The 23,459-nt window shown below is 38.7% G+C and overlaps 1 protein-coding gene across 3 annotated transcripts in view; it reads left to right on the top strand.

Moving 5' to 3' along the window:
* Window positions 1-23,459, top strand: part of LOC106946942 (calsyntenin-2-like) — a 132,125-nt gene that overhangs the window by 74,845 nt on the left and 33,821 nt on the right. For all 3 annotated transcript variants that reach the window (XM_015031645.1, XM_015031644.1, XM_015031642.1), the window contains exon 2: window positions 12,205-12,327. In XM_015031645.1, the coding sequence (XP_014887131.1) occupies window positions 12,205-12,327 (123 nt within the window). The remainder of the gene's footprint in view (window positions 1-12,204; window positions 12,328-23,459) is intronic.

Raw genomic sequence — 23,459 nt, 5'->3', positions numbered from 1 at the left:
AAAAATCCACAAGAAGCACAAGAAAATGGCTTTTAGACAGCTGTCCACTGTAGTGACCACTATGCATGAAAGGGTTAATCTCATAATCTATCTTAAACTGATTTTTACTATGAATTCTTGACCTTTTCATTTAGCAATGTGATTTACAAATAAAACCAGAATCATAAAAAAATCAATGGGATCTGGTAATCGGTGTAATCAAAATAAATGTTATTAATAAAAGTAACATCAATTTACTAATTTAATCGAGCTGAATAAAGAAAAGTCAAATAAAGTGCAGAGATGTGAACACTAAGTTTTAACCCATTATTATCTAAAGTTAAATAAAAATCCCACATCTATCAGAAACTTATTGATCCATTAGGAGTCTAAGGAAGCGAATTTTGATTCGAATCTCCACTTTAATCTGAGACGGGAAGGAAAAAGAAAAGATGATCTCAGAGTCTGGGAACCGGTGGGGATCCGTCAACTTTCAGCAGCAGAACTAAAAAAAGAATCGAGCACATCAGCAAAATCAGAATGTTTTCTCATCACTCGTGGGAAGCTGCAGGGCCTCTCCAGATGTGTGGTTTGACGCCCCCTCTCTTCAGCTTGGATGACGGGGAAATTTTGGGACAAACGGCAAACTTTAAAAAAGGTCCCCCGAAAAAAAAAAAAAAAAAAAAGAAAGAAAGTGGCTTAGGTCTTTAGGATGTTCACCTCTGATTCCTGACCATTTTGGATATAAAGAGATGAGAAAGCGTTAGTGAAACCAGTCCAGTGTCAATATGATCTGCTCTGATGCAGCGGACAAACTTCCCACCGGCGCCTTCTGTTCTCTCTTGCAGCTCGTCAATCATTCTCTCCTCCCACTTCAAACTTGTGAACTTCTTATAGTCGTTCCTCTTTGCCATGATTGTTTACCATTGTTTTAAGCCACACGTATGACAAAACACCGTGACGTGTACTGCAGCGGGAGGATTTCCTCAGGTGTGTCTTGTGGACCTCGAGGGGTGTGCGTGTGTGTGTGAAAATGCAATAAATAATCGGGATGTACCGCCACTAATTAATAACTAAGGTTCTTACTGTTCGAAAGCTTTTTGGATTTCTGTTGTAATTTACCAAGTAAGTACTTGCTAATGTGATATGTGCTAACATTAAGACAATCTGTGTGGAATAAATGGTTAATTGGGCAAAACCTAAAATTCAGCCGAGGGCATTTTTAGAAAAACAGTCAAATTAAAAGACAAAAAATAAAAAAACTCAGAATAGGACACTTAGATCTGGAACCAAAGAAGATCAGAAGAAGCTTTACTGGTGGGAGATAACATCCATAATTCTTAAACTAAAGGTCCTTATCTAATAAGTGTTACTTTGATATCTACTTTGCTTTGTGGCATCGGTTTTGTAGTAATCTTCTGCTTTGGGCCTTTTGCTTCAGAGTTGGGATTCAGTACTTTGAGGATGCCGTGTTTTGGTTATTTCAATCGTGTCGCATATTGTGCTGGATGAAAGCAGAGCAGAGATCCATGTCATTAACACTATTTTTGAACACTGATAACAGATATTAATTTCAGAATCGGTATGATTTTCCGTGACGACTCCTCCCATGTCCCCTCTGCAGTTTTCACATTTTCTACTCCCACTTCTCAAAAATACCACATCAGAAAATTAACTCCCTGCTCGCTACTCAACACATTCGTTCTTTTCTTGGCTTGTGCAAATAAATGTTCCCTTCTCTCTGTGCTCTTACCTTTTTCCTGCAGCTATTTTTCCTTTATATTTTTATTATTTATGGCCACGGTCGTCGAGTCTAAATCACACTCGTGCATCTGAGCATCATGTCCTTCGGCACCTCTGAATAATGTCGTGCAGAAGTTGTTTTTCCCGTAGGCTTATAGACTGAGCTATGCTATCTAGAAGTATGGGACGCCAATTATACACAGCAGCGTTTTCTCTTGCCTATGCCGGTTTTGATGTAGTCAGCAGGAAGGAAATGAAAAAAAGATTTGTTTTGTGTGGTGTCCCACTGCAATTAGGCCACATCTGTGTCTCAAACACAGCCTTTTAGATTGGAAAGCTACCAGTGGACTTCCTTACATAGGACTGTGCACAAACCCGAATTAAATCAACCTTTCTAAAAACTAATTGTCTTCACAACTGGGGGTTTTAAGTCTTTTAGTTGGTGGAGATCAGAGTTTATGGACCCTTTAATGTGTTGGGAGGGGGAGGGCACAATAAATTACTACAATCTGCAAATCTTATAATACAGAGAAATGGTTCTGTATGGGAGGAATTAATGTTCTGGGAATAAACCAATGGTCAACTCTGATTTAGATCTGCCTAAAGGGAATTTAAATGAAGCGTTCAAATGTGCTTATTTTTTTACACCACTAACTGGATCTTTCATTGAAGCTGTGGGGCTTTAAGTTTATACTCATAGCTCTCATGGCTCTCATAGAAAGACGTTCTGAGAGGTTTTGTGTGTGTGTTCGTGTGTGTAAACTGTTGGTTTCCTCTTGAATTGTTCCTGTGGGGCAGTGATATTTTACATTATTATTTCTGGGTGTTAATTTTACTTCACTTTACAGTCCCTCGCCAAACTCTAATGTGAATGCAAAGAAGTGTATGCATGGGTGAAGCGTTTTATGTCAGGTCAGTAGTGCATTCATCGACTGCAGGTTTGTAATGACATCTTGTGAGGAGTTCTGCTGATTGCTTTTCTATTTAGCAGACACAAAGCTACAGCACTGCTTAATTGCTCTTCTCACTGGCCTACAAGATAATAACTCCTAGTTGTTAAATGTGTCATAGACGTTGGATAGTTAATGTTGAATGCTGCATTACCATGATTAAGGGCTTTGGACCACGTGGGCCTTTGTGCCCTTTGAACTTTTTCACCTTTTGTATAATCACTGCCATACATAAATGAGAAGTGGAAGGAAAATGAAACAAGCCTTTTAATTTTTTTTTTTTTTTTTTTTTTTTTTTTTTACAAATAAAACATAAGTGTGAGGAGTCCTTTACTCTGACGCCCCAAAATGAAAGAATTGCTTTTTAGACATTCCCCATTTAGTAAATGGTCCATTTGTGTGCACTTCATTAAAAATACAGCTGCAGGCCTAGTAGGCTTTGTTAGAGAATGTTAGTGAACAAACAACATCATTAAGGGTTATTACACAGCAGACAGGTCAGAGATGAGGTAATATTTCCAAGAACTGTTCGGTCCATAATCTGAAAATGGAAAGAATATAACATACTGCATATCTAAGGAGAACCATGTTGATACAGTCCATCACCATGGAGACACCATCCACATCATGAAACTTGATGGTGCAGGGACACTTGGATTCAGCAGCTAAATATATGACTGTACCGAGTGTACAGTACAGCCATGTACTGCAATACAATAATTTTAAATGGCCCAGTCAAAGTCCAGATCAAATCCTGTTACATGCCCCAAAATGTTCCCAGGGTAGATTATGTGAAAAGGTGGTTAATAGAAATATTTTAAAGAAATGTTAACCATGCATCATTTACCACACTGAGCTGGTCACTGTGAGAAAATCCCAGTAACATTATTGAATGTGATCGTGAAGGGGGTTTTGGGGAGGGATGTGAATACTTTTGCACATCACTGTAGCTTACATCCTGGCCCCTGCATCTGTGTGATCGGTATGGGCTTTTAAGCATATTATGATGATCTTGCATAGCGGATGTGACATGTATGCAGTCATACTGTGTTAGAGACTTGGCTTTCGCCTTCATTGCCAAGAGGTAATGTGTGTCTGTCTTTTTTAAAGTTAAGGATTTTAAAGCTAAGCTTTTCAATTTGCTGGTGTTAAACTTGTGTTCCAACTGTGGAAACGATCGATGCCTGCAATGTGTTCATAATTAACCATCTGCACAGTGCTATAGTCATTTCTGTTTCTGTCTGACAGCAAACACTAACTTCTAATGAGTTTAGTTGAGAATGTTTCCAGCGTAGAAAACTTGGACTGATTGTGACCATCACATCCGCTCACTCTGTGCTTAAAACCGCTACACACAAAGTCCTTTTAGCTCTTAAGCTGCCATTAATTACTGTTGGAAGTACGATATGATAAGAGTCGGCGATTACCACTGAAGCAATTATCACCTCCTAAACAGAACAAAAGGCTGTGAACCATCCTCATCCCTTTAAGTGCTAAAGAATATCAAAAACCCTTCTTCTATATGGATATTTAGCTTTAAAAGCAAGAAAGTTTTTTTTTTCACTTCATTAGAGAAACCAAGAATTATTCTATAATATTTGACACACTTTATGACAATAGGGCAATACTTTTGTCAGGTTAAGATAATTAGCCTGTAAATGTTTTGTGCGGGGGGGGAAAAAAAAGTTTCAAACATTTGCGTAAAATGAAAATGCGTTCAGTCAGAAATAATTGGATACAAGTCTATACTTGTTCTGTTAATGAAGCTTGTGTTTAGGTGGCGAGACAGGATGTTCTATCTCTCGAGAAAGAAATTGTATGGACTTAAGACAAAACCAAAACTAATTAGCATGGGTATGGAAAGTGTTTTGTTACTTATAAATCATAGCTCAAGTGCGTAATTTACAGGGCGGTCAAATGTGTTGTTGTTTTTAGTCGGCATTTAGGGTTTATTTTATATTAAATTCACAATATAGATTGAGCTTTCCTACGTTTCATGACGCAAAGCAGTATAAAGTAAGGCTAACAGTAAACATGTCCTTACTCTTTAATCGTTTTCACACGTCGTCACGTTTCAGCTAGAAATTCCAACCTAGGTCACAATTTTGAAGTGGAACAAAGATGATGGATGGTTTTGGGATTCTTTCACAAAAGTCTAGAAAACTGGGGTATGCATTTGCAGAAGAACCATCAGATTTCTCCTGCAGTAACCAATGAAAGGTTTTCAGTTCAAATCTTTCTTTCCTGTTTAGGATTACCAACAAACAACTTTGACCAATGCTCCTGTCCCTGTTTAAAAAAAGAAAAAGTATCCCCACAGCCTGATGCTTCCACCTCCATGTTTCACTACGACGACTGTGTGTTTTGCTGTGTTTTCTGCATAGCAGAGAGCAAACTGCGAACGACTCTCTTTCAACAAAGAGTTTTCTCGTCACTATTCCTTAAGCACCATATTTGTGGACAACTAATAATTGTTCTGCCAACATAATCTTTCACCTGAGTCATGACTCTCCACAGCTCCTCCAGAGATACAATAGGGCCTATTCACTGATTCTGATCAATGCATTCAGTTTGTAGGTCAAAGATGGAGCTTGAAAGCATGAAAAGTCCAAAACGTTGACTGTTGATTCATAACCTAACCCTGCCTTTGACTTCTGCACTTCCTGATGTTGTTTGTCCACTAATGTCCTCCACCATCTCACACCTGACGTACGTTATATTGAGACTAAATTACACGTCGGTTTCATTTTTCCTTGTAAGAGTGAGGGGTGTTGGATAAAAATGCTTTCCACACTTTCCATATTTTTATGCATGAAACATTTTGAAAATCATGTACCTTTTTTACCTCTGCTTCCAATAATAGCCTACGGATTTGATCCATATATATAAGAAAAAAAAATACATTTTTTTTATTGCTGTTGCAAAGGTTTAAAACGTGCAAAAGTGTGAATAGTTTTGCCAGGAGCTGTATGAAAGGCCCTTCAGACAGAATCAACCTTTCATCTCTGACTGCCTTCCATTATTATCTCCCACTCTTGACCCAATATCCATCCTATCCTGGCCTCTTCTTTTACTTTTATCACACACCCTTTCTTCTCTCTGCGCTTTTATTTGCTTCTGTCATCTTGCTGCACATTTTGTGTTCTCCTTTTCCACATTCGGCTGAGAAGCAGTATTGTCCCGAGTGTGAGAGGGTTAAAGTGCACTCCTGTGTGTGTGTGTGTGTGTGTGTGTGCACGTTTGCGCAGGTTTAATTACTGCTCATTCTGCTGGGGCACGGGGAGGTCACCGTAGATTTACACATACTCCGTCTGCTTCATGACTGGTCGATGGTAGGTTTTGTCATTATTCTTTTAAATGACTAAAATATTGATGCGCCCTGTTGGATAGTTTTTCTCTTCATTCTTAGTCCTGTGCTACTGATCCACTCTCTTTCTTTGCTGCTTTTATCTTTATTGGTGCACATTTTCCCCACTAATCCCCCTCAGTGAGCAGCAGAGTACAAGTGTAGCACTGGAAGGTCAGCTCTAACTACCTGGTTTATGTTGATGTTGACCTTGAATCATGTTTGGATAAATCTTGAAATTATTATTATTATTTTTTTTAGCAAAAAAACCAAAACAGATCCATCAGCTTCAAATTATACTATAAAAATGACACAACAAAAAGAAAATCAGAATTTCTTATCTAATACTCTATTCTTGCAAAAATATTTGCAAATGTACATTTTCAGCATTTTTTACACTACATTCAGCTTTGATGCCTTTTATGTTACCCCTAAATAAAATATAGTGCAATAAATTAGAGGTCCACTAATTGGTAAATAAAGTGTATTTTACTCAGCTTGTTCTGTGACGGACTCAGATATTTATTGGAGAACAAGTGGCGTCACAAAGACTGAAAAATACAGCACATAGGTCAGGGGGTAAAGCTGCGGAGACATTTAATTACAAGTTGGGTTATAAAACTCTATCCCAATCTTCAAGCTTCTGACGCTTCTCTGTTCAGTCCATCAGCAGAAAAACTGTGGCACAAACTGAAAACCTTCCAAGATCAAAAAGTGACATGTCGGGCAACGAGAGCATTAATCAGAGGAGCAGCCAAGAGACCCGTGGCTGCTAGAGGAGCTGCAGACATCCACAGCTGAGGTGGGAAAATCTATTGACTGGAAAGCTATTAGTGGTGTACTTCACAAATTTTGCCCTCATGGAAGAGTGGGAAGAAGAAAAAACCTTTGCTGGAAGAAAACCAAAAATAGTCCTATTTGAAGAAAATGTACAGAAGATGACGTTCTGCTGCAGCGTCTCCCGTAATGGATCCTTGTGGTGTACTTCCATTATGCTGTGTGTGAAGGAACACTAACAATGTACCAGTATCACCATGGATACAAAAGCCAGGAGACGACTCCGACCATAATGGATGAGAAGAAGAAAGAGGCCAGTTTAAGCTTCTTTTCAGTCCTGGAAGAATGGCCTCTGTTCAAATTACGTTTTTGGTTTACATAGAAAACGTGGAGGAACATCACCCTGAACCAACACTGACGTCGTTTCTTCTGCAGAAACAGGGAAGTAATGGAAAGTTGTCGGAAAACTTGTTGGTCTGCAAAAGATTTTGAACTTGGGAAAATGTTCCCCTCAACAATATCAACCCCCCCCCCCAAAAAAAACAAAACAAAAAAAAAAAACATAAAAACAGAATTACAGTTTATAGTTTATATTAAAACATATCTATGCGTTTCGTCAAAAGCTTTCAACCTAATTTCAATCAGGAATCTATGGTGAGATTTAGAAATTGACGTTCACACCAGCTCTAAGTCCACTGGAAAAAGTCAAAAATATCATTGTCTTCGTATTAGACATTTCAAAAGGCCTTTCAGCTTGATTTCACTGAAAGGAGGTTTTCTCATGACTCGGTGTCTAAATCCAAAGCTATGCTTTTCACATCTTTGTGAAAATTTTTGAAAGCTTTGCATCATTGTCCTCCCACTTCACAATTAAGTGAAAGGTGAAAAAGTTGAAAGAGTCAGTACTTTTGAAAGGCACTGTACTTTACCCCCATCCCCCCCATTTTAAATCCTTTCTTTGAAAGCTGTTTGACACATTTATTGGTTTTTGACTTCATGGGCAAGTTTTCTATTCAGGCTTTAGGCATCACCACCCATAAATCGAGACTTATTGTTGTTTGCTTTGCCACGGCGTTGGCCTGGTCGGTGAAAAGGACACTTTGTTTCACTTATCAAATGGAAACTAGGAAACGCACGCAGTAGGAGCAGTAGTGTGGTAGGGTTGAGGACATGACCTGGACACAGGAATGAAAAGATTATTTGTTTCTGCACAAAGAGTTTTTCAAGCCTCCACATGCTGATATTTGATCCTACACAAAGACACTAATGCTGTTTACTAGAAATCACTGTTCTGTTTCCTTTTTTTGTGTCTACATTAGTGTCATATCAGATTTCATCCATAACTGTGTTCAATATGCTTTTAGACTGTTTGCTTAAATGAATTAGTCTCCTTCATTGTGCAGTCTTGTGCTCTAATGGCTGCAGATGTTTTATATAATGGCCAAAGACAGAATGCGTTTTTCAGCGGAACTTGTAGTCATTAAAAAACAAAAAAACAAAAAAAAAAACGATATAGGATGCTGTCTTAATGGATATTATTAACCACACAAGAGCAGCTTGGCTCAAGGCTTGGGATCATCTGGCTTGTCTGAGGCCATTTCTATCATTTTAGTCTAGACTGATGTATTTCCGTGGCTGTCTCATAACGGGTTTGTGCGCATGATGCTGTTGCTTCTTCACGTCTCAAAATGGCACCTGCACACAAAGCGCAGAGGAGCCAGAATGTGTAAGTGACTTAATGACTCGGCAGCAATTCATGGAGGGGGAAAGTAAATAAGCTAAATAAACAAAATGTAATTAGCATGAAATATTGGCCACTTGGTGTACAGGCTAGAAAGCCTCATGCATATTTATACCCCTGGCAAGTTTAGATTCAAAATATCAAGTTGGGGAAAAATGAAAAATCATTTGCATTTTTTTTAAATGACCTGTTAAAAAGGTTGTATTCATTTCTTAATCAGTTGAAATTACAGCAATCTCCTTGTAATTGCTGAGCAGCTTTTTTGCAACCTTTGGACAATTGTTCACGATGAGCTTTAAGTTTGATGTTGGAAGGAAAGCATTCTCACCATCGCCCCTTATCTTCAGATTCAACCTGGACTCTGGCTTGGCCGCTCAAAAATGTTAAGATATATTTGTAGACTGTAATTTTAGAGACTGAATCCCATTGTGAACAGATAAGTGGGTATATGGTCAGACTGATGATCATGATTGCAGGATTCAAAGAGGTGTGTAAAGCAGAAACTTTTCTAAAACAAAAAAACCCGTACTGGATAACCTTACAGAGAGCTTTAAATGTTAAAATCAATGCTGGGTTGGAGAGAAAGTCCATGGAGTTGCTTAGAAATGAGAGTGATATGATGGGCTTCAGGTCACAATGCAGGCAGCAAAGCTAACAACCACTTGGACTTTACAGATGGACTTGTGGGGCAAGACAGAGAGCAGAGAGTTATAATAATCAATACAAGAGGTGACAAAAAAAAAAGCCTCAATGGGAGCAGCAGAATCACCGAGTGTGAGAAACAGACAAAGACGATGCTTGAGTAAATGAAAGTAGGCAGGCTGAATACGGTTATTGATGTGTTTTTCTAAAGAGAGTGTGTCAGTGAGGGTGGAACCCGGAGTCGCATCTCTGAGGCGAAACACGGAGTTCAGGGAATTTTCCAAGAAATTAGCGAGATAATCTAAAACCTCGTGTGCTGAAACGCATCACAGCTGCAAGTATGGGATGTTAAAGTTTTTTAAGCTTTAAAGACAAGCAGTTCAATACTTTTGGCTATTTGATGTAGGTAGAGTTGGGTCCTCCATCTGTCCATTATTTTTATTTTTTTCATCTCAAGTAAATCTATTGGATTTTCTTTAGTTTTTTTTTATTTTTGCTTTTCTATATCTTGACTGCCCCGCTACCAGCTATTGTGAAGTTAAAATTAAAACTGTAAAGAAAAACAAGCAGCTGTTTCTCATGAATGGGTGATTTGTTTTTAGTCTTGAGTCAGTTTGTGAGATGATTTGAAAACTGTATATAAAACTGCAGCAATATTACATTTGTCTTTACATAATCTGCTCTTCTAGGGGTTTTTTTCCCCTCCGTCATTCTATGCGGGCTTTCTTCCATTTTTGTTTTATTGAGTTCAGTGCCATGTTGCCAAGGAGGTAAACCTTAAATGGATCACTAATGAAGTTCGTGCAACGAGAAGCATTTTGGAAATAGTTAATTTACCCAATCTGATGAATGCTTTCCCCAGAAACGGCACTTTTATTAGACTCCCCTTAATGAGCCACAACTCTACTGTGTCATCCACCAACCAATTTGTTTGTAATAAATGTAGGACCTTGTGCTGAAAATGAAACGGAGAGCAAAACGGCACTTTTCCGTGGGACGCACGTCAATAACCGAAGACATCTTTAAGTGTACAGAAAACACCGCGGTATGTTGTTTTGAGTAGCCGGCGGAGGCATAAATAGCTTTTTCAATACATACAAATTTTCATGCATTTTATGGTTGTTACCTTACTTTAACATTATCTTGGTTCTGAAGAGTAGCTTTTAGGAAATTGTCCCTTTTCATTTCACCTCTGCCTTTTCACGGAAGTTACCGACGCTGAATTGTAAATTGAAGAAGGCTGGAAGGACGAGGTAGATGCCGTAGTGGCAGCGCAGAATAAAAGTCATGCACTTCGAAATGCGCCACTGAATCCTCCATTACAAGTAGAATATTACAGGTGTAGCCTAGAGATATCTTCATTTCACTTGAAGACAGACCACTCTCCTCTTTCCCCTCTCCAGCTGAGACGACCCATGCTGGGTACTGCAGTGCTTCTCATCTACCACATGTGCATAATGGCTTGTATAATGTCTTGGTGTTTTTTTTTTTTCTTCCTTTCACTTCATATTAACCACTATGGAGTCTCTCTTGAGTGTAGCAGGATTCAGATAAGGAGGTGTCTCGGTGAAATCTAGCGAATGTGAATGAGAATTGCAATTGTTTAATATTGTTTTTGCCATCAAAAGCCCAATTCCCTCAATAATGTCTTTGTTTTTAATCATTCAAATCCAATAAAATTCAAGAATACTCTCTATTGATCCCAAAGGGAAATAAAATAATCACGATGAGCCCACCACTCTGCCTGAGATTTAGGATCTTGGTCATTGAAACCTACGTCAGGCGTGTGCAGAAGTACTGCGAAAGTCCGTTCAATTGCCCCAAGTATTCAAACCACACTTTTCATATTTTTATTCATAAAACGTGTTCAAAGAAATGTCTAATTTTCCTACTTTGTGCTTGTTTATCTCACAGCATCTCTGTGAAATCTATTATGTTTGTGGTTAAAACATGACAAAAGGGCTAAAACAAACGAGGTCTGAGTAATTCAACATCTTAAACCGTAAAACTTGTGAAATCTTATCGTCGTTTGTTTGCAGTTATTCCAGTTTTCATTTCATCGTTGCGACCCTGTCCTTTGAGTGTGTTGATGGTTTCTGGGGAAAACGGGATAGTGGGACAAAAACCGCCAAAGTTTCACGCAGACGGATGAAAAGCTATACGAGAAGGCTTTAGGAACGGGTTGGTACATTTTAAATCGCTGCCAGCTGGACGTGTCATCTGCTCACTGGCAGGAGACAAAGCGATCCTCGTCAGTGGATTAGAAGGTCAGGCTGTCAGGCCGGTTCCCCGCGGAGCTCGACTCTTGGACACCAGAGATGATGCGGCCTGTGTGTGTATGTGCGGGCTCACCAATGCACATGGTATCCACATATGTTTATGCGGCTTGAGCATAAGTTCCTGTGTGTTAGCTCCCGCTGTGAGGAAGTTTAATTTAGAGCACATTACATTACACTAGATTCAATAAGCGCATGTTTTCATCCAAAGGGACTCCACAAGTACTAGAGGGACGGGAGAGTTTAATATCCAGCCTGTGAACATGCAGATTTAGGAATGCGGGGAATCGGATCACCTCCTGAGCTGCAGTGGCAGCATTCACTTTGTGTGTGACGGTGGGTCTCTGGTTTATTCACCCTACAAAACAAGGGTGGTGTTTGAGTTCACCATTTTGTGGAAATGGACAAAGAGGAGAGAAAAGGGGCCAACAGAAGAAACAAATAGTATAAATTTACTGTGGAAAAAAAAAAGAAAGTACTGATGGTAGAGGAAGATATGCAAAGGTTCATAATAACACAGATCTAAAAACAGAAATGTGTTTGTTCAAAGTGTCGCACTGTGTTTGTGGTAAACCTCTCGTCAAAATGAATATCAGCGAAAGTCTCAAAAACCAAAACTAACTGGTCAGAAAAGCTTTCTTTTTGAGATAAACATGTTTTTCTCACCTTTATTATTATTTACATCAGTGGATAAGACTGCAAAACGAAGAGACACTGTTGTTCATCTCATTCTTTCTTCTCCTTTCACAGTCAACAAGCACAAGCCGTGGATAGAGACCTCCTACCATGGAGTGATCACAGAGAACATGGACACGGTGCTGCTGGACCCTCCGCTGGTGGCGCTGGACAAGGACGCCCCGGTTCCTTATGCTGGTAGGGAACCTTCAATCCCAAATGGCAAAACACTCAGATATGTGCGGTTTATCCAACCGGCAGTTTTTCTTACATTTTCACACAATTTATTGGCGCAGAAAGCAGGGTGCTCTCACACGTTTCCTCACTAAGACACTCAGGACAAAGATGCCACAGCTCTGTGCTCGGGCAGCTGTAGCAGCTTCACACCGCAGGACAAAAACAGATGATCCAGCAGTTCTCTGTGCCCACTGCTTGTCATGGAGCGTGAATTTCATGTATCACTTGCAGACGTGTAAAACAAATGCCGTATTTTTTATTTATTTTTTAGAAAGGGAGCATTTTTTTTCTCACCATGTAACAGGACAACTCTACAAACAAACAAAAGAATAAAATATTCAAGGCTGCATACGAGTATTTTTTAACTACAAATTCAGGAAAAGAGAGAGTGAATCCTTTTCACTTCTAAGACCAAATACGTTTTTATGCTGCGAGAAGATTCTGGGTTCAACTCCCAACCTGGTTCTTTCTGTATGGAGTTTGCATGTTTTCTACCATGTTATATGGCATCTTTTGCAAAAGCTGTGTTTTTTTTTTTCTTTTTTCCACAGCTTCAGCATACCGATTAAATGTTTGTCCGATAAATATTTTTATCGCTGCAGTAGACGACTGCATCCGACGGATACCGCCCAAAATGCTGAAGGTCACAGAAACGGTTGAAAGCACTGAAATGACAGATGAAAAGAAAGAGAAAATGAGGAACTCAGTGTATTTATTACAGCTAATATCACATTTAACAATGTTATACCAGTGGCTCAATTTTCAGTTTGTTCAACCCTATGTTGGAGTTCACTTTAGGTTTCATTAACCAAAGAACCGATGAGGAAGAAAAGCGAAAACGAGCTGAAAGAGGGATTCGCTTTGATATTTGTGTTTGAGAAAGATAAATGTATTTCTGCATCTACGGTTTATGTCAAATTAAGAGTTCCTAATTGTACACAAACTTTGCTGATAAAATGTTATTTTTCTGTCTGCTAAGCTCATGTGGCATTTCTGTACGGTGTAACCTAGCTGCCTTACAGCATAATCGATTATGCTTTTTAGTCTGCAATACGTTTTTAAAAGCGGATATCGCAACCCATTTTCGTTAAACATAAGCGGAAACACTGAAAACCCTCCTCAGAGCTGCTGTTCCTTTCCGCTCAGATGGGCTTACAGTGATTTGCAGCACATTGTTTTACCTGGTAAACAAATCTGCGATGCACTGAATGTTTAATGACGCCACAACAACCAGGCTGACACAAGGGAAAATTTATTTTAGATGCTTTTCTCAGTGATTAACATGTGGTTTGTTTGCTTGAGAAGGTCAACGTTGGTGAGAAATCACCCAGGAGAGAGAGAGGGAGAGAAAAAAAACCAGAAGCGTCTGACTGGTGATATTTCTCTCCTTGAATGTTTTTTATTGCTTGTGGTCTAATGAATGAAACCGGCACAATAGCTTCCAAGGAGACAGAAAAAATGGCCGTAAAAGAGCAGCTCCGTTCCAATTTATCTTCCTTGGCTTACCCTGTATTTTGTACAAACACCTCCATCCACTCCCCACCTCAACCCCACACAATCTAACTATTCTGTCACATTTTTATCTGGATCTCTACCCTCATTTGTGCCTTTTTTTCCCCTCCCCTCCAATCCTGGCACCTCATTCCCTCTTCCTGATTCCTACAGTCCTTCTTCCTCCTCTCTATCTCAACGCATTGCTCCCAGCGAGCCCATATTCAGCCAGTCACTTAGATTATAGACGCCCCTCATCAATCCTGGTTTTGTTTTATGGCAGGAAGGAGTGGGCTACCCTTCTGGCTCCATATTAATTGCAGAGTGAGAACACAGATGAGAATTGTTAAGCAGTTTCTGCAACTTTTATACAGCGCCGTAAAAGATATTTGGTCTCTTCCAGGTTTTTTTCTGTTCTTGGATTTTTGGCGCACCGACATGTTTCAAATAATCATCATAAAAAAACATAAACAAAAAGGGAACATATTACACAAAGATGACCTGAGTACACATCAAAATGTAATTACTTCATTTATTAGGAGAAAATTACATTGTAAAAAACAACAAAAAAATAGCTTCCATGCTAGATGAATGAATTAACTTTAATTAACCACGTTTTTGCTAAGATATTAATCGAAGGCTCAAGCTCCAACTCTTAAAACTACCAGCATGCACTGTGAATTGGTGCTATGTAAGTTAACTGAATGAATTTTTGTTTTTGCTGCTCAATTTCTTTGTTGCTTAAATTATGAGAGATAAATCAAGGCTGTGCACTGAACCTGCAGCTTCACGCTCTTCTTCCCAAGTCAGTAACTGAAAGAGCAACAAATTTAATTAATTTTCACGGCTATTCAGTTTACATGAATAATATTCTTAAACTATTTTTTGTCAGAGTTATGGTGGGTTGATTACCTAATGATCAAAATGATGTATAGTTTTGACTGAGTCTAGCTGTATTTATCTAAAAGATGTGCAGTGTGTCGTCTTGTTCAAGACAACTTCACATTTCAATCTTTATCACTGTTACTGCATGTTTTCTTCTGCACAAAAATGGTTTAAGTGGACATAGAAAAGCAAATTAAAATGAACATTCTGGTAAATCCTGTCTTCAGTCAGTGACTGAACCTTCAAACTCCGTCTAAATTTACGGGTTTCAGTCGATGTGCCTTTTTCTGTTGACTAAATTATTTTAATTTGTGAATGACAGCAGGTGTTCTGGCAATTCAGGCATCACTGCAGCTTTGGGGTGGATTTCTTTTTAATTTTATGTCAACTAAGTGCAAGGTAGATGTGGCTACACGGATGAATTTGTCTATCTACATAAGCTATTAAAATGTAGTTCATGTTTGAAAGAAAACGGAGAAAATCCAGAAAAGGAAAATACTTTTTACAGTTTTTTTTTTTATTTTTTTGTTTTGCTGTTTCCTTTCTCCTGTAAAGTCCTTTTTTTTTTTTTCCTTCTAAAGGCCTTCTTCTTACCAAACATTTTTATGCATATCCTCTTTACTCTCCATTGCCTTCGGCTGCGTCTGTCCCTCCTCTGCCACAGAACATTTCACTTTGATGTAAACAACCAACACTGCGCCTACCGACAGAAGCACAAAGGTGTGTGGGTCGAGGAGCGCTGCGTGTACCGATAGTCTTCTCAATCAAAAGTAGCGTGAGCAACGGTGGCTTAGGGCTTCAGGGGGCTACAAGGCAAACAGACAGTTTTGTTTGCTTATTCTTTATCTCAAGGCCACAGTCAACAGGCACCAATACTTTTCCATTCATCATACTACCAGAAAAATGTCCTTCGGTACATTGTTTCCTCTGGACGCACAGAGGGTGGAAGAACAAAAGTACTCTGAGAAGAAAGGGAGAATGGATAGCTGAGGGGGAACGGGGAGACAAAGAGCTGTTGAATGCAAGTGGAGGATGTTATAACCAGCTTCTTGGAGACAACTCTTATTATTCTTGTAGGGTGTTTGTGTGAGTAGCATGTAATTTTCATGATTGTGCAAACATAGTTATGATTCTGAATCGGTTTTCGACCCCTTTGCCTCCTCCCCCGTGTACTTGAGATGAAGATCATCGCCTGCACTCACCAATCGAGACTCGGCCAACATGAATCAGACTTCGAATGAATAATGGGTAATTTACCCATAAACTTCTTTCACACGCCGCCCCTCAAACCGGATCTAGTAATTCCTTTAATTTGCTTCAGCATCATTTGTGAAAGTACTTGCATAACGAGAAGGTTGAAGGTTTTCCACCTCTCATCCCTCCAAGCTGCGGTAGAAACACAGGTAGAGATCCACTCCTGGCTGATTTGATTTTCTGGGTTTTGGACTATTACACAGAAGAGAGAAAAAAAAGTTGAGGGGTTTCAACATAAAATATCAAGATTGATCCCATGCATTCATTTAAGTTTATGCCGTGAACCTTTTTCTGATTTTACTAATCCCAAAGCATGCAGCTGTGTTTAGTTCTGATGCATTTAAAGAACTGGAGAGCTGGGAATCTGCATTGCAAATTAGCTAAGGCTGTAAATGTTATCATGCTTGATATTATGAATACTAAGCACTTGTCCCCCACTCAAAACAAAACAAAACATCCAGAGAGTCTGAAAACAAACAATTTAATTTTACATTTTTAATTAGGTTTTATCCATCTTTTGTTTTCAGTTTAGAGTCGGAAAGCTCTATGTCAAATTTGTAGCATGATCAGGAAAAAAAAAAGAGATTGCCACTTGCTTGGAAATGTAGCACTGGTGTAATGATTTTAAAATCTGTGTTTAACTAGTTCAGTGTTGAAGAAAATTTGTGGCAATTGGTAAAAAAAAAAGTGCATGTAGAGGTAAATTTCTGACCAGCTCTTTGAAGGATTTGGTACTTTTAGAAGAACAGGCGCCCTCGGATCATAACAAACAGGTGTGTTTGTACCGTGTGACGGTCATTCAGTCGAGAAACATAAATCTGTTAAATCCAGTCTGTTAATGGGAAATGCTAAGCTTCCCATTGCTATGAAAGTTGTGCAGCATGTCTTCAGTTTTAGAAATGACTTGGTAACCATTTCCAGACTGACGGAGTCGCTTTGTGATGCTTCTTCAGATCATTCAGCTTTCATCTCGTCAGTTCTGTCCAGTCGCTCCTCGACTCCAGCGGTCTTGCTAATGAAGTCGTGTCCAAAAAGCGGTCAATAAAAATAACTTTTTTTTTTTTTTTTTTTTTACACAATGCCGTACACAGGAACATTAATCACGCAACACTACTACGGGAGTTCAGTCGGGTAGATTTATGCTTCGTCTTTTAGCAGAAGTAATGACAAAAATTACTGCCGTACAAGTAATGAAAAATTATGAGACTTAGTCACCATCCGAAAAGATGAACACAATAAGCAAGAAAAATGAACGTTAAAAAGGGAAATTAACTGCATGATTGCATAACAGAACAAATTCACCTCTGATTGCAGAAACACTTTTGGCTCATCTACAAAGTCATTTATAGCCGGTGTCCCACTGTACCGGCTACACTGCACCGAGGTGAAAATGGCTGAGAAGCTAATTACACTATAGGACCCAACAAAGCAGAAACTGTGACACATTTCAAAGAGAATGGAGCAAAAGAGGAAGTGGAATGGAGAGGAAGAAATGTTTGGGGGAGAAAAAATAAGGCTGGCAATGTGAGAGGAGGAGATGAAAGAGTGAGACAAAGGTAGACCAGATAATGGGGATGTGCAGTGTGTACGTGTGTAACAAGGAGACGGAGAGAAGTAGAGAGGAAGATGATGTGATGGATCATCAAAGGATAAGAGAGGATATTGAAGCGAAAGTCTGATCAAACCAGGCTGGTGTCTTTCTCTGCCCTGAGGAGAGGAGGAACATATCGCTGTGCCTGGCTGCCACTCCCCCCCCCCTGCTCTGCTCTCTGTTCTCTTTGCCTTTCTAAAGTGCTTAAATTTCTGCAGTGGGACCGCCGTAGTTTGCAGGTTACGGATCGGCATGTTGCAACGCAAAACAGATGCAATCATATGCTCGTTTGAGAGCTGATCTCTATCTTTGTGAACAAGGTTTCTGTTTTGGTTGTGCAAAAAAAAAAAAAGTAGAATTTGAACAGCAGATCTGAATATCTTCCCTTCTCTGAAAAGAATCGGGCACTTCTGGGATTCCTGCTCAATGTGAGGGTTTAAGTTGTTTATTATTCCAGATCATTTTCAAAGAAAACACACTCCAGTGATAGACGTATATAAGGACACAGTCTCAACGTCGTTACGATGTTTGTGGGCCATTGTTTGTGAAGTAATGAGTTGATCTAGAGCCAGAAACAGACCAACCTGAGCCAATGAGATGTGCAGTGAGACAAAGGACCAGCAGAGCATCACCAGGGCAAACCACAATCCCTAAAGATAATGGTGAAGGTCCGGTGTTCTGAAAGGATTCATTAAAAAAGGTATTACTGGTAATTATTTTTAGTCTAAACATAAGTCAAAGACAATTGAACATTGTTTTTTGTTGTTTGCATATGGCTTTTAAACAAATTGGTTAATTACCAAATACGTTGCAATGCAGCGACTGCAAATCAGAAAGGATCATTTAAATGAGCTTTGATCTTAGATTTAATCCCCACCATCTATCAAAGATGTTGGTGACAAAATATCTGAATGTCAGAAATTTTTCAAGATGTTTTTTTTTTTTTTTTTGTCATTCTTAGATTTCGAATTAGAGAACAATAATTTTAGTTGTAACTTTGATTAAAAAGATAAAAGTTCAGTTTCAAAGTTTCTCCTGTAATGGATAATAAAAGGTAGTAAAAAAAATAAATGAATAAAAGTGATTCCCTTTTGTCTTTGAACAATTTCCATCTTGCTTTGTTATTATTTTGAGCTTGAAAATCCTTGAAGAGGAGTCGGACCACAAAATTGTCCAAATGCACACTGGGTCGTGGATTGCTAAACAGGTAGAGTCCGTGGTGCCATCTGCTAATTAGCATTACTTGTAAGACAACATAAGCAAGTCCACAGCTATATAATAATGGGAGGCCAGATATTGTGGATACAGCCAATTAAAAACAAGACACCAGTTATTTATTAAATGTACAGGAATACAGTGTCATGTCAGACAAGTTTCCCAAAGCCGATCGACGCAGGTCCGTTCTTTACGCAATTTCAAACCACAAGTTTACAGCTCTGCATGGTAGTTGGTTTTTACTGAGGCAGAAAATAAACACATTTATTTTGATGTTTGAAATGAAAATTTTTGTCAGAAATAAAGCCAAACTTCCTCATCTTGTCAGACTAGTAGCTGTTTGCTACTGATGAGCGGCTCTGTGTGTGGTTCCTCTGAGGCAGCTACTGAAATCTTTACTCTTTAATGTGCTTTATGTTACATCTGCTGCTTTGTTTTTAACTGGCTGATTAAAGCATCCACCTTAAACGGCAGCAATTGTTGAGCCACCTGTGAAAATGATACAAACACAATTTCCCTCTACAAGCTTTGAAGAACGCCTGTGTCATGATGTCACAGCAGCTAATAAAATGTTTTTGGATGATTTTTAAGATATGACTTAACTATAGGCAATTTGAGAAGTTGTTGTAAATACATGCGAGTATTTATTGGGGTGAATTATGCTCGCTTAGAGCTCTGTAGCCTTTTGAAATGTTTTTTTTTCCTCCTTAGAATATGACGGTGCTGGTTGGTAACCTTGAGCCTGAGTTGCATCCTGCCACTGGTTTATGTTGTCTAATGTTTCTGAACCATGTTCTCAGAAAACTAAGAAGAATGTTTTGTGAAGACTAGATTCTGTTTTGACCTTGGTTTTGAAATGTGTCGATAACAAGCATTTTCTGAAGGTGTAATTTATGATGGCATAACGATAAGTTATTTATTATGTGAGCGGTCTAATGCTTACTCGCATTGTATCCTGGACCAAAGCTAAGATTGTTTAATATATGGCTGTTAAGAAAAATTGTTTGTTTTTTTTTTACTACACTTTTAGTAGGTTTTACTGTTATTTTGTTTGTTTGCCTTCTCTTCCTGCAAGCATAGTTTGGATTTCACACACCTGCCATATAGAGAGCTTACATTTTATGCAGCAGGCTTATTTTCTGTACCGTTTTCAATTCAGTGGTCTTCTAAAAGTTGGGTCAGATATTTATAGAACAACTCAAAATTATGTACAAAGTTTGGATTTAAGTTTAAGAGCTAGAGGTGGATTGATAATGTTAGATAATGGTATTAATGTATTTATTTAACATTGAGAATGCCCCATTTTAACATGAATTAGTCATTTTGTCATATTTTTATGTCATTTCCGTCAGTCACTTTAGCTTGACCTGCACATTTTCCTCAGTTTGTTAGCATACCCATCTCTTTTGGAGCTGTTTGTCAGGCTTAGAGAGTCTTAAGGAATGTATTTAAGTGATTTAAATGAGTGTATGTGTGTTATTTTAGACAATTATTTTCCATCCTTCCATTTTTAAATCAAATTTTGCTTTTGATCAACGGCTGCATCCAGTCTCTCCATTGCTGACTGTTGCGTTATTCAGTGTTATCTAATCTTATCTTTGTCTAATAATGGCTACATGTGCAGACTTGAATTAGTTTTTAAATGAAAACCACTGGCAAACATTTAAACCTGATTCTTTTATTTAGTGGGAGTCACCTTCCCTCTAGGTAATTGGGTCCGTCTTGACTCCAGGACTAATTACACATCCAGTAATGCCGGGCCGAAGCTCTGTTGTCAGTGTTTTGTCCGATCGCTCTCGGCGTCAGACAACCTCTTAGCCTATGATTGATTTTATGAAAGACCCAATCTGTTCTGTTATTAGCCTACTGCCCCATTTTTTGAAATTGCATTGGCTCTTTCTCTCTTGTCTTGACACCATGGGTTTTTCCATTTTCTTTCTTTCTTTCTTTTTTTTATTTGTGTGTGTTTTTCTTAAACTTACCATTAGCCAAGGTTGTGGATATTTTGTGCAAAGCACCTCATGCAGGTTTGCTGTGTCTATATTTTAAACATTTAAAATGCATGTACATTTTGCTAAATAAAACTAACAATGCTAGCTAAAAAAAAAAATAGCCGCTCCTCGTTGCATTCTGAGCATTATTTTTTTTATATCTGTGTTTTTGGTAGATGGACACAAACAGTGGGTTGCTGCTTATTTTTTTTTTTTTATTTTTGAAATAACAGATGCATCTGCTTCTCAAGGACAGGCAGTGACCCTGGGCCTGATGTGAGCTAAATTGGCCTAACGTAATGTGCAGTGAAGAGCTCCTCTAACAAATCCAGATCATCTCTGTATTCTCCTTTCTCTCCCCTTTTGTCTGTGTGACGGAGGCTTCAGAGCCTCGACGTGCTGACAGGTCAATTAGACGTCAATTTCCATATATTCCTCAGTCCATTTGCCTCATCCATTTGAGCATGAAAAATGATTATGAGCCTTTTTGACCTGTGCACCATATCAATGTTGCTCAGACGACTTTATCCTTAATTATCTGTGACCCATTCACCCTTAAAACTTCCGACTTCCCTCCCCGAATCTTTATCATTGTAATAAAGTTAGACTCCTATTTTTTTATTGGCTCTCATTTCCATCCCAGACTCTACTCACCATAAAGCCCAACAAAGCTTTATAGAGTAGTCACTCCTCCCAAAATGCTTATGGAGTCCTTTTAACATAACAACTGGCATGACATCACAGCCTATTCTTCTTCAAGTCGATGCAGAAACCTGAAATGCGTCGCTCCTTAATATTTCTATACGTTTTTGATGGCGGTGTGATTTGTATTTGTTGGTCTCAAAGTTAAGCTGCAGCTGCACATTTAACTGGCATTTTAGAGTTTATAGTAAAGCTACAAGTTATTGATCTGCCTGAAACAATATTATTTTCATTAATGCTTGTGAACTCTGACTCTTTTGTAGGGAAGTGCCGTTTTCAAATGTCTCCTATGTTATGACTCAGACTAAGCTAAAGTCCCGCTAAGCTAAATGAAGCCATATGTCCCTGGTTTGATTTTTTTTATCTATTGATTTATTCTGAAGGATGATGTCTGATCATTGGTGTGTGATCTAAAGCTTAAACCTAATTGAGTTGGGTAATATATCAATAATCTGAGGCACACAAAATGGTGTGCCACTAAGAATTAGTGTTTTGGAGTGACCTTGTCTGGACTTAAATCTGTTTTGCTTTATTCTAAATCTTAAAAAAAAAAGCAATGTTCATTTTACTCAAACATATACCTATAAAAAGTAAAGTAAGACAAACTAATCATTTAAGTGGTCTCTTAATTTTATTCGTACCAATACAACAATCGAACCAGATATATACTTTTTTCTCTCTCGTAATTTGGTATTTAGTTTTCACCGAGGGGTTCGATCATCTCTGAAGTGGCTCAACATGATCTGACAGCTGTGCGAGTGAAATAAGATGTTTCTACATCTTCCCCTGCCACCACGCGCTCTCTCTGCTCCACAGACAAAAAGAGGGAGTGTTCGGTTTTTCCAGAAGTGCCAGAACATTTGAAGGGCAATTTCAGTCGAGTGACAGAGTAATGGATGAAGGCAGCCAGAGCCATCAGTCAAGTGCCGAACGGTACCAAGTCAAAGTTCTAACAAACACCCAATCTTCAGTCTCGGCACTTGCTGCAAACTCAATTTCCCTGCCCGGCTGTGGAGTGCAACAGGCCATTTCGTAGGATTGTTATTTTTCCCGTTGAGCACATGAAAGAGCGATAAAGACGTCAATATTTAAGCACTTTAAAAGGGGCTTTTAGTGCTTCACTCTGACCACAAATTAGTTTCAGTTGACTGCATGTTAACCTCTGCTGGTATTTTTGGTCCGTTTTGAAAGTCGGCTGGTCTCGTCCTTAAGGTTATAGACCTTGAGCTCTGAAAAGGTGACAGCTGCTCATCTAATTCAAATTTTCTGTAAGGTAATTAGTATTCTTTCTGAGTTTTTTTTTTATTTTTTTTATCCAGTGTTACATCCCCGAGTACCTCTTTGTCTCTATTCCCTGCTAATTGTGACAATGAGGATGATGCTTAGATAAAAGAGGGGGTGCTGGTGAGAGTAAGTAAGCAGATCTCTCTCATCAGCCGGTTTCTACCTCCCAGGGCACAAATAATTGAAGACGCTGTAACACCAGTCCCTTCCTGCCCTTCTAAGACCTTTTGCTGACCTTTTTCTGTCATTTAACTGTATCGCAAAGTGCTGCTGTCCCTGTGTGATGATAAATTAAGTCAACTCACACTCCACATGTATTGGGTATAGCAGACAAAACAATTTCAACATGATGAGAATTAGTTGTCATGGTAGGAAGTCGCTGGATTTGCTGGACTGACCTTAAAGACGATGTTTAAATGGGGATTTGGCAAGATTATGAGCTAAGATGCAGTATGCTACATCTTTGTTAGCATGCTGCATCTTGCTAATATATTAGCATTTATTGTGGTAAATGACCTATATATTGTTAGCTGAAACACTTAGCTGACAGGAAGTGTTTTGCTTCATCTATTCACAATAAATGTTTTCTATTGACTTATTGAAGAGACTGCACATTAATTAGCATGTCAAAAAATGTACAAAAATAAATTTCTAACAATGCCAAAGTTTATCTCAGCCTG

The sequence above is a fragment of the Poecilia latipinna genome, unplaced genomic scaffold (genome assembly GCF_001443285.1).
Source record: "Poecilia latipinna isolate Pla-1442-1.1 unplaced genomic scaffold, P_latipinna-1.0 Scaffold214, whole genome shotgun sequence".
NCBI classification, from domain to species: Eukaryota; Metazoa; Chordata; class Actinopteri; order Cyprinodontiformes; family Poeciliidae; genus Poecilia; species Poecilia latipinna.
The sequence above is the reverse complement of the archived record's forward strand: the minus strand, read 5'-3'. Positions and strand labels throughout refer to the sequence as shown.